We start from the raw sequence: 12,850 nt of genomic DNA, 5'->3' as shown, positions 1-12,850 counted from the left end.
TGATTTGAAAAATATAATTTGAATGTGTTCATTAGGTTATTAATTGAACAATAAGTATCAAATAATTCTTGTGTGGGATTTTAAAAACTGTAGGTTGTTATACAAGTGTAATTTAAAATCAAGATTGTTGATCAAGTTATTTATTATAAGATCTGTTCTCTGTTGTAATGTATGGATAAAATAGAGCATAACATTTGGGGAAAAGGTTAGTCAAATCATACTTGATGATATTTAAAATGTTAAGTCATTTTGACAAATTCTTTGTTCATGAAATAATTATAAAATCCTCGATAAAATCTATTATAATAACATTTTCATTTTAGAAACTTGACATCTAACAATTCTATAACATAATAGATATGTACACGAATGGCACAAATTGGAAAAAAATCATCTAGTGACCAGCGGTAACACTTTTCTGTTTCTCTTATAGATTCTAAGAGGATTTCTTTCTGGATTTCTTGGTATAGTGTTGGAGTGAAGGGCAAGGATCAGATTTTGTTGATTTCAAGCTGGGAGTTTAAGAGTTAGTAAGCTAATTCTGTTGGCTTGAATTTTTAGGGATGAGTTTAAAGTAATGTTTGAGCATAACGCAAATAGGAGGGCTGGAAGGGGCTTAGACACTCCTTAGAATTTCTTTGCCCTCCAAAAACTAATGATTTCACAATTATAATTTAAAAAGATCATAAGAGTATCATGTATAGATCTGAGCCCCCCCCCAAATTTCAAACACTATTTACGCCACTGTATTTTAGGCTTAAAATGCATAATACAATTATTTGGATGATTGTTTAAATTATTTTTTTGTAATGCTTTAACGTTGGATATCCCATAAATATAGATTGGCTTTAAAAGTATAGCAAATTAGCAACAGTTTATTTTTTAAGATTTCAAACCTAAGTAACAGAAACTGAAGGATGATGCTTTTATTATTTAAGAAAACTGATGGAAGTGTACAGTTTTTGAATTAAAGGTATTTGAATGGACATACCAATCATTGTTTATTTTAATTTTCTATTTAGAATACCGTGGAGAGTGGTTCCATATTTTTAAGTGATTTTGTAAGTATTGACTAATAATATTAATGGGTCATCATAAAAGGCACATAAAATTTTGTGTTTTGTAAATTCACTACTGAGGATCGAGCCATAATTGGTTGGTACACACTCTACCGTGTATAATATATTGTTCAGAATATGAGAAGAAATAGAGCTTTGGGGACACCAGCTAGGATAGGAATTTAAGATTTCAAAGCCTACTTTGGTAACAAAAAAGTAATTTTCTAAATATGCCTAGGTAGGTAATTGAGAAATAAAAATAAGATGGTGGACAAACTTAGTAGAAGTCTTAAGTAGACTTGGTACAACCAGAAATTATAAAAATATACTAATAGCACATCATATTATATAGACTATCTAAAGATAATTACTAAGCTTAACAAATTTAATCTTTTTATAAGTCACAAAATTGTACACTACTACCTATTATGTAAGCAGGTAACATCAACATTTAATTTAAAATTTGTGATCATAAATTACACAATTTTAAATGATTTGACTGGTTTATCATTATCCTCCCGATTATCCTGTATACTTAGGTACCTTTATAAAGTAAGTTTTAAATAAATTGTATACAATTATTTAAAATGAAGTACCAATTATAATAACAATTATGCTGTAGAGGTACCAAGGACAATATTTTATCCATAAAAAATATAGCTAGACAATTTAAATACCCATAAGTACATTATCAAGTATATAATATTATTATTGTATGAATTTGATTTGTTTATCCGTGTTCAACATTGATAAAAAAGATTTTAATGTAACATTTGTTTAGTGCCTTGGTCTATTTTATATAGGTACCTACCCTACATATCATAGGAAAGTATTTATAATTTTATAATTTAATAGTTTAAATTAAGAAAATACTCGAGAAAATATAGGTAACCAACTATAATTAGTAACAAGTAACAACTATTTAATGATGCACCTTTTACATTTAACTTCAAATGTATCATGTACCTATATCAGAATAAATTATTATCTTTTCCAGATCCTAAAATTAAAAGTATCATTAATAGTGTACTTAAGTACTAATCTACTATTAGTTATTTTTTGTTATAGTGTTATTAGTTATGTTTGGTAGATAACCTAGGTATATTACCTACATGTTCTGTAATAAACCATACTATTTAGGTTTCAAGTTACAACAAATATAGGATTTAATGAATGAGGATTTTGCTAGAGACAACATTTTTTACATTTTTTGCTTTCTTATTAATATAGGTACCTACCTGATCTCATTAAATAATATATTTTTAATAAAAGATTATATTTTAGACAATTAAAGAAATAAATATATTTAGTAAGGCTACAAAATATAAAAATACAAGCAATTAGTATAAGTATATAAGTACCTATTTGGTAAGCAATATAAAAAAGGTGGGCAAGTGGATGTCGCTCTGCTGTATAGTAGGTTACAAGTGGGTCACTGTATAATGGTTGGTATTAAATTTTAATTCAATGATATAATATCATTGTATAAGAAAAACGATTCTGAGCGGAGACAGTATGTCAGTCTAGGTATAAGACATAATATTGTAGTCTATGGTATTAAAAAAAAAATTGAACTATAATAGGTACCTATAATAAATTCCAAATTAATCATATCACAATATCTATTAGGTACCTATAACGCGTTATACATCAACAACAAACCGTGATACTATCATAGATACCTATATAATAGTATACTTCAGAAGTTTCAAGTTTACCCGTGAATCATATTATACAATCACAACAAAATAACTAAAATAGTTATTCTAGGTTTTTAATATGTAATTTCGTCCAAATATGAACTTAAAATGACTATAAAAATAAACTGTGTAAATGTATTTTTTAGATTTTTTGGTAACAGAATTAATTACTTACGTGGAATCTTGTTTTAAATTTTCAAATTAAAATTTGATAAATTTTGTCAAAATTCGATCTTTAAATGCTTATAAAAAAAAAAACTGTGCCTATGTATTTTTAATATTCTTCAACTGCTATTGTAACAATATATCAGGAGCCTTGTATTAAATGTTTACACTTTTTGGCCCAACAGATAAAACTTTATTGATATTTATAGAAAAAAAAACTAAAAAAATTGAGTCAAATTATTTTCAAAATTTTATCGTATATAGAAAATGCTAATATAAACATTCAGTGAAATTTTTTAAGTATCTACAGTCATTCGTTTTTTAATTATATTAAAATAAGAAAATCGTCACTTGAGAAATCAAGCGAATATCAAATGTTGTAAGAATACGAATAATAATTTGACTTTCTTGTAGACATTTTTTTTTTGATAAAGGTAGACAAATATTATGTGGAATCTTGTAATACATTTTCAAATCTTAGATTTAAAAAGAAAAATTTTTACAAATTCTTAATTTAAAATAATTTGCTAATTTTCGTGATTTTTTTACAAATTTTGTCAATTTTTGAACTTTAAATGCTAATAAAAAAAAACTGTGACTAAGGATTTCACTAAGGATTTCAAATGTCATTGTAACAATATAGTAGGAGCCATGTATTAAATTTTCAAGTATTTTTACTAAACAAATAAAGTTTTATTGACATTCATAGAAAAAAAAACTAATAAAATTGGAAAAACTGAAAATGTCCCTAAACAGTTCAAAACAAATCAAAATATTTTTAAAATTTTATCATGTAAAGAAAATGGAAATATAAACAACCAGTGAAAATTTCATATATCTACGGTCATTTGTTTTAACGTTACACTCAAAACTAAAATCAATTTTCTCGAAAACAGCTTTTGCGTAAAAATTCTCGTTTTCCCTTAATTTTTCACAGCGCTCTTGAAAACGATTGGAAATTTTAAATTTTGACCTCTCAAATGCACCAACTAAATTCATTTTCCCATCAAACAAGATACTGTTGAAGAAAATCGAAGCAGTTTTACTCTGCCCCAAACCGTGATGACAGACACAAAAATAAAAAAACATATCATTGTAAAATCAATACATTCATCGTTCCACTCAGAATCTAAAAATGTTTAATGTTTAAAATATTACCAAACAAACTAAATATAATACCTAAGTACCTATATATTATTTTAGGAATGTTTATGGCCAAAGAAATACACTATATAGGTATTGATAGGGCTAATGCAACTATATTTCATCGATTAGATAGGTACCTACAAATTTGGATTTCATGGAGGACCGCGAAAAAGCAATTAAGAAATCTAAAAAAATTAAAGTCAAGTTTTTATTAGTATCTACTCACAGGTAATAGTGTATATTAGTTATTAAATAGGATCCCTATTATTTTAGTAGGTAAGTAAATAGTTACCATCTATATTAAATGTGTATCGACAGTTCTAGTAAAAGTAAAACACACCATCATAGTATAGCCAGTAAAGGTACTTAATATTGACCTTTTAAAAAACATATATTTCCCTAAAAAAATCAAATAATGGTTAACTAAGTACCTAATACATGGTACTTGAGTACTATTTCACAAAATTATTATTATTTTTATTTAGGTATACATGTAAATAAGAATCATCTTTAAATCATTTACATACCTATCTACCTTAGCATTTTGTAGAATAATTAATGATACCATATAAGCTATGTCAAATATTTATCAAGTACCAAATATGTTAATCTGTAACTTAAATAAACAAGTTGGTAGGTGGTACCTACATTTTTTTTACAGTAGCATAGCATACTTCATAGCAGATTTTTTTTATTTTGACAAAACCTAACTGGAGGTTTGATTCTAACCGTAGAACAAACTACCTATATACAATGAAATAATACTAGTTTTTTTTATTATGGTTATTAATAGAAAAATATGTTTACATAAATTGCTTTAGCATTTAAAACCTTATCTATAAGTTTACCTAGTTATTGTTTTTTTTTAAATTTAATTTTTTTTTAAGTAATTTACGGTAATTTAGGATATTTAGGTAGGTACTACAATATATTTATGAATAATATAATATGAACTATAATACGATAGTGCTTAATATTAATATTTGTATTTATTCTATAATTTGTATTTAATATATTCCTATTACCAAAGCCTCACCTATGTAGGTTCCTACCTAAATCTAAACAATTTTAATTATAATCAGAAAAAATTAAGCATATAAATCATTTTTTGTTTTACTAAACAGTTAAGTACCTATTTCATTTTGTGATTCCAAAAAAGTAGATGCTCTAAATTTCTAACAGTGGTATTAGAAACGAATAGTTAAAAAGTAAATATCAGTTAAAAGATATTGAAATGTATGTTATCATAGTAGGTATCTACCTACCTAGTTTAGTAAAAGAAATCTAAAACATAACTAGGTCATATTATAGCTTTGGATATTTATTAAAATATAATAATGCAAAAATTCAGGTATAAGAGTCCTAACCTAAATATTTTAATTTGATGTTAACTTCAAAACTGATTTTAAAAATAATTATAGACACTATAGCCTATAGGTAGTTAGATGGTTAAATTGTGTTTATTTATAGGCTATACAGGACATATTAGGTAGGTACCTACAGTATTAATGTATTACCTATACCTACTGGCTATACTTATAGATTTCTGTAAAAAGAATAGATACAATTAAGAAGTCATACTCAAATGTGTTTAGTCATTTAAGATTAAGTACAGTAAAGTAATTATTAAAAGTTTATAATATCATAATAAAAATATAGGTAGATCTGTACCTATTAGTAAACCCACTAATACTAAAACGATAACATTATTTTAGTTAATGAGCAATCAAATAAAAAAAATCAAACCATTTATCTATAGGTACCTCTACTATACAGGAGAGAGCAATGACCAAAAATAATTTAGTACATTTTCTTAGACTCACGACGGTTTTAACTTTTAGGCTTCAAAACTTATTTTTATAGAAATAGTGGCATTAGTGTGTTTATATTGAACGTCTTCAATAATATACTGTAGGAACAGGTGTAGGAATAATTTGTCAGGTGATGAGATATTTTGTAGCTAGAATTTTTATATAATGATTAAAACTAACTCACGAAAGATAATCAAAGATGTTAAACCTACCTAGATTACATGGACAGGAGCTTAGGTACACGAGAGTTGTACTGACAGACACATTTTAGAGTTTGTGTTGACCTATGTGTCTATCAGTGGGTCGGGTTAGAACGAGGAAACTGAATCGTTTGCTATAGAGCTGCGGAGCGGACAAACTGTACTTACCGAGCAACAGGAGTTTGAGCTCTCGCCGGGCGTCCCTCTTGTCACGCCGCAGCTGTCGTTCGATCTCCTGGTTGATGCGCTTCTGTTCCTTGGCCTCCTCAGATAGGCAACACGCCATTTCAGCGGTGACAGTAGCAGCACCTTGCGGCCCGGTCCACCACGACGACGGAGGACAGTGGGCTGCCGCGGCGAGTCCGTTATTACCTGCTGCGCTGTCCACCCGCCGTACTCAGCACCACCACCACCACCACCACCAACGCGGCCAGCAGCAGCAGACACCTCGTGCCACTCCACAGTGACCCGCAGCGCGCCGTGCCTCACCAAAAACGCACCGTGCGTGTGGGTGGGTGTGTGTGTCGTCGTCGTCCAACACCACGACTTTGGCCGTCCGTCACCCTCCTAGGACGGCGGCGACAACCGGCAGCACGCAATCGTCCATGTACAACACATCTCTGCTGGTGCCGGTAGTAGAGCCGGCGTGGTGGTGCGAATCCCGGTTGGGTCAGGCAGTTTTCGGGCCAGTGGGTGTCCGTGGGTATCCGGTGGTGAGAGATCGGTATTCGGTCGCACGAAAAAACGGAACGAACGCGGCTCGCACACACACACGCGCACGCACACACACACTCGCACACGAAATCGCTATCCGTCGATGGGCGACGGCCGCACACACGAGTGAAAAACGACACGAGCGCGCACGCACACACTTACCGCGGGAGGGCTGCTAAACGAGAGGAAAAAATGCCAATGCAATTTTTCGCGCGTTCCGTTCAGAACAAAATTATATTATCATCTACATCACTCGTCCACACATATTATACGTGTGCGAGTGTTATATTATTATAATATTATACGACGACGTGTATAATACGTGAGTGTGTACGAGTATGTGTGTGTGAGTGTGTGTGGGTACGGCGATATGCCGATATCTCGCACTCGGCTGGGGCGGTCGTCTCGCCGGCGCGCGGCTGGGTGTGGTGACGGCGGCGGCGGCAGCAGTGTGCGCGCGCTAGAGCGAGAGTGAGAGAGCGCGTGAGCGAGTGAAGAAGACGCTGCGGCGGTGGTGTGGCGAATATATTATACGCGTGTGTGTGAGTATACACGATCCGGCGGCCCGTGTGCAGCAGCTGATGTGAAACGGTCGACCGGAAATTTTAATCTACACCACCGCCGTGTACGAGCAACAACAACAACAACAACAACAACTATATAACACACTCGTACCGAGTACACGGGGGGCTACTGAACGCCACCACCGCACCGGTAGGCCGAACGATGTTGTACGTTAACGTTTCGACGACACGAACTCAAACACTGGTGACGGAAAAACGGCGCGACGCGAAAGGCCGTTGTGCACTATGTACAGTGTAAGTACTCGCACCGAGTACCCCGACCGACGACGACGACACTATAGTCAGACCGTCGACCGTTGTCGTTGTTGTGACTTGTGTGTGTGGCGTGTGTTATCGTGTTTTTTCGCTCTTTTTTACGCGCACGCACGCACGCACGCACACACACATACGGGCACGCACGCGATGGCCTGCTGCTGCTGCTTGGTACCGGTGCCGGTGCTGCTTGGCGCTGGTGCCGGTCGTCGGCGCGGCCCCTTTATTATCCTGTTAGACTTAATTCAATTTTAAAGAAGCCAATCATTTCTGACAAGAGCGCCGCACTGGGTTTCGTAGTTTTGTAATTCGTTATTAACGAGATTATAGATGCGCGCACACTCCCGTGCGTACACGCCATACAGACTACACAGCCGCATTACAGACTCCCATTTCTGTATATCATGACAGTGGCGACCTCTGTCGGTTAAAAATGTAACGGGTCGGTAGGATTTTTTACGTTTCGGGGGACGAAATTCGGCGACCAAACGGTCTTTCCCCTCCCCACAACCCGCTAGTATTCAAAAACCAACGGTGGCGGCGCCGGAAGGCCCCGAAAAGCGCGAAACCGCCGTGACGCGATGTTTGGTTGTTGGTGGGTCGGTGGGTGGGTGGGTGGTGAGAAAGAGGCTATGCGGACCGCCACATCACGCGGCGGTCGATACCCGAAAATTCCACGAGTGCCACGCCGTGTCGCGTCGGCGTCGTCAGTCGTCACCGGCCGTCGAGCGGCGGTTGCATCGATTTTCGTCCCGCCGCGCCGCACCTCCCCCGCCGATGTAACCGGGCAACTGACTGAGCTTGAATGGCGATGCCTCTGTCCGCCGGTCACCGCCGCACAGACACCGCGACTCCGCCGAGGGGCGGGACTTTCAGTCGTCCTCGGCGGTCACACTGTTACACCGCCGCGGTAGCCTAGTGCTGCTGCTGCTGCTCGCACGACGCCGGACGGGACGTCGGCGCGTCCGCGTGCCCAACGAACGGTAGCAACGTTTCGCCCGGTGGCGGCGTGCCGTGGCCAAAGCTCCGTCGGCGGGAAATTCAAATGACCTGAAATCCGTTTTTTCTATGCCGTTAGCGTGACCACAGTTTATTGCCAACGTACGGGCCGGTAGCTATCGACACTTCAACGATAGCTGTAGTCATCTGGTCTTTCACTCATTGCTTGTACTTTGAAACGCGTCCGACTGCGTACACATAACAACGCTACTTAATTTTCATAACAAACGGATATAATGCTGCGTAAAAGCCTAGTGCGCCGTCTTTTGTTTGTTTAGAGTAGAAACAAATAAACTATTTAGTATACGTGAACAACATTACAATATTATTATAATAATTACGCATAAAGTCGTTTCACAATTATTGTATGGACTATGGGTATATCTAATGTAAAAAATATATATTTTAATATTTACTTTAACGACTCAATACGAAAAAATATTGTGTGGGTATGTTATGGGTACCTCCTAACAGTATATAAGTACCTATATATTTACCGAAATAGATTAGTGATTATAGCGATTAGTGATTACTATATTTATAATTTTAAAACAATTATAGGTAATTTTAAAAAGAAACCATATATAGGTACCTAGGTATATAAAACGTGTTGTGCGCGGGATTAGAATACTTACGATATTTAAATACAAGGAAAAAAATTGACCATGCATGTATATTCAAATTTATTGTAGAAGCATGCCATGGTATCAATGATTTAGTCAATTAAATTATACATTTTATTTCTATTTTCTACAATTATATAGGTATTATTATATTAGTATTTATTATTTTAATCTTTCATAATATTATCTAAAGTGTACCTATCTCATATCTGGTTTAACTATGGTCAGTGGCGCAAATAGGAAAAATGTTTAGGGGGGGCTCAAGCCCCAACACATTTTTTTTTAAATTATAATTTATTGGTACATACTTTTAAGAATGGTATACTACTATTTTTTGAGGGGGCTGTGAGTGATTTTGAGTAGGCTAAGCCGGGGCGGGGCCCTATTTGCGCCACTGACCATGGTTGTAATTCGTAGCAAATAATATTATATCATTGATTAGTTATTACAGTTCTGTACAATATTTTTTCTTAAGAAGAACTTTGTCTAAAGATATAATAAACCTACTTATTTAATTAAATACAAATTAAACGTTTGCACAACATTTTAGATTTGTCAGAAACATTAACAGAAAATATTATATCGACAAAAATTTGTCAATATTTTTATATATTAAATTTAGAGTAAAATAACTATATACGACTAGCTGATCCCGTCCACTTCGTTGTCCGTAAATAATGTCAACTCTATATGATTCAAACTTTGTTCAATTGGTTATTTAATATTCGGTCTAATGGTTAGACTAGTTAACCATTTTTATACATTTTTCAGGAGAGCAAAAACAAAGTTTATACATTTCTACCCATCTAATAATAAACAAAAAAGACGCATTATGAACTATTATTTTAGTAAAATGTATTAACATTGAAAAGCAGTTGAAATAAATTAAAAATAATTGTATAATCATAACTAAAAATATATCAAAACAATAATAAGTATAGACTTCAGCCTTTTTTGTTTTTTTATTAAAAAACAAATAGATATTTCGGAGTTTGAATTCAACTTGTTTTCTCGACAACGACGTGGACTTAAATCTTTCTTCATCAGTAACTTACTTACTTTTCCCTTCAATAATAGCGGACTGAAAGGTTTTTTAACTGAAAATCGCACTCAATATTACCTACTCCTAGTGTGCTACTAAATCAAATCATAAAATCAAAATCGATAAAAATGTACTACCACCATTTTTCCCCTGTACGTTGTACCTACCCATCATATGTGATAAAGATTATGACAATTTATTTTATTTTAGATTCAGAGTGGAGCGATGAATGTACTAATTTTAAAATTATGTGTATGTTTATTTTTTTTTGTGTGTACCTACCTACATTATAAGTAATCGAAATAATTTCTTCGATTTTCAACTTCAGTATCTTTTATGATGGGAAAGTGAATATTTTTTATGTATTCGGTAAGTAAAAGTTACTAATAGTTTTCAAAAATGCCGGGGGAATAAAAAAAATTAAGGGTAAACGCAAATTTTTACGAAAAATCGATTTTTGATGTAACTCTAAAAACAAATTACTGTAGATACTATAGATAGGTACATGCAATTTTCACTGAAAGTTATATATTAACATTTTCTATTCACCATAAAATGTATCAATATCAATATTATGTTGAGCTATTTATAGGCATATGGCATTTTCGATTATTACTATTCCTTTTTAATTATTGTGTATAAAATTATTTTCGCTCAATCAAAAAACTTGAAAATGTAATACAAAGTTCCTCGTAAGTGGTTGTTAGCGGAAAATAAGAAAAAAGTTGAGCGTAAATTCACAATAATTTTGTATGAGCGTCTGAATTCGAATTTTAACAAAATTCGTAAAAACCACGATAATTTGCAAATAATTTTAAGTAAGAAATTTACAAAATATTGTATTTTTATATTTAAGATTTAAAAACAGAATACAAATTTCCTCACAAGTTTTTCAACCTTTATAAAAAAAAAATGTCAACTGGAAAGTCAAATTAAATTGTTATAAGCGTTTGAAGTTCAAATGCGTACAGCATTGTATGGATGTTCACGCGATTTCTCATGGAGAAATTTTCTTGTTGTCTTGTAAGTCAAAAACAAGTAACCACAGATACTTAAAATTTATACCATATGTTTATTTTATAATTTTATAATTTAATATAATTAACCTAATTTTGAATTTTCAAAATATTTTAATTTGTTTTGAACTGTTTACGGACATTTTCAATTGTTTTAGGTTTTTCTTTTTAGATTCTGAGTGGAACGATGAATGTATTGATTTTACAATGATGTGTGTTTTTTTTTTTTATTTATTTATTTTTTTTTAAACAAAAGAAAAACAAAAGAAAAATTAAGGAAAAACGGGAATTTTTACGCAAAATCTGTTTTCGAGAAAATTGATTTTGGTTTTTGGTGTAACTTTAAAACGAATGACTGTAGATAAATGAAATTTTCACTGGTTGTTTATATTTTCATTTTCTATACATGATAAAATTTTCAAAATATTTTGATTTGTTTTGACCTGTTTACGGACAATTTCATTTTCCAATTTAATTAGTTTTTTTTTCTATGAATGTCAATAAAACTTTATTTGTTGAGTAAAAATACTTGAAAATTTAATAAAGGCTCCTACTATATTGTTACAATGACATTTGAAAAATATTAAAAATCCTTGGTCACAGTTTTTTATTATTAGCATTTAAAGTTCAAAAATTGACAAAATATGTAAAAATCACGAAAATTAGCAAATTATTTTGAGTTTATAATTCGTAAAAATTTTTCTTTTTAGAACTAAGATTTTAAAATGTAATACAAGATTTGTAAAAGGATAATCTACCTTTATCAAAAAAAAAAATGTCTATAAGAAACTCAAATTAAATTGATAGTGCTATGATAGTACAACGGTTTGTTGTTGATGTATAACGCGTTACCTAATGGATATTGCGATATGATTAATTTGAAAATTATTAATAATACTATAGATAAGTATACCTATAATATGTATGTCTAATATCTAGACTGACAAACCATTTCCGCTCAGAATCGTTTTTCTTATACAGTGATATTATATCATTGAATTCAAATTTAATACTATCCATTATACAGTGACCCACTTGTAACCTACTGTACAGCAGAGCGACATCCACTTACCCACCTTTTTTTTCTATGAATGTCAATAAAACTTTATTTGTTGAGTAAAAATACTTGAAAATTTAATACAAGGCTCCTACTATATTGCTACAATGAGATCTAAAAAATATTAAAAATCCTTACTCATAGTTTTTTTTTATTATCATTTAAAGTTCAAAAATTTACAAAATATGTAAAAATCACGAAAATTAGCAAATTATTTTGAGTTAATAATTTTTCTTTTTAGAATAAAGATTTTAAAATGTAATACAAGATTCCTTATAGGGTAATCTACCTTTATCAAAAAAAAAAAAATGTCTAAAAGAAACTCAAATTAAATTTTTATGAGCGTTTGAAATTCATATTTTTACAACATTTGATATTCACTCGATTTCTTACGTAACGATTTTCTTATTTTATTGTAATTAAAAAACGAATGATTGTAGATACTTGAAAATTTCACTAAATGTTTAAATTAGAATTTTTCTA

General features: G+C 32.3%; 1 protein-coding gene across 7 annotated transcripts in view; it reads right to left on the bottom strand.

The window, feature by feature from the left end:
- LOC100163208 (guanine nucleotide-binding protein G(q) subunit alpha) overlaps positions 1-7,997 on the bottom strand; it is a 31,131-nt gene extending 23,134 nt beyond the window's left edge. For 2 of the 7 annotated variants that reach the window (XM_008180612.3, XM_008180611.3), the window contains exon 1: positions 6,249-7,990. In XM_008180612.3, the coding sequence (XP_008178834.1) occupies positions 6,249-6,366 (118 nt within the window). In that variant the 5' untranslated portion in view covers positions 6,367-7,990. Of the gene's footprint in view, positions 1-6,248 lie in introns of all 7 variants that reach the window. The other 5 variants (XM_008180613.3, XM_029488463.1, XM_008180614.3 and 2 more) reach the window with 5 other exon arrangements.
- Between the last annotated feature and the right edge of the window lie 4,853 nt (positions 7,998-12,850).

This window comes from Acyrthosiphon pisum, chromosome A1, assembly GCF_005508785.2.
Source record: "Acyrthosiphon pisum isolate AL4f chromosome A1, pea_aphid_22Mar2018_4r6ur, whole genome shotgun sequence".
Classification (NCBI taxonomy): Eukaryota; Metazoa; Arthropoda; class Insecta; order Hemiptera; family Aphididae; genus Acyrthosiphon; species Acyrthosiphon pisum.
Note: the sequence above shows the minus strand (reverse complement) of the source record. Positions and strands in the feature narration are given on the sequence as shown.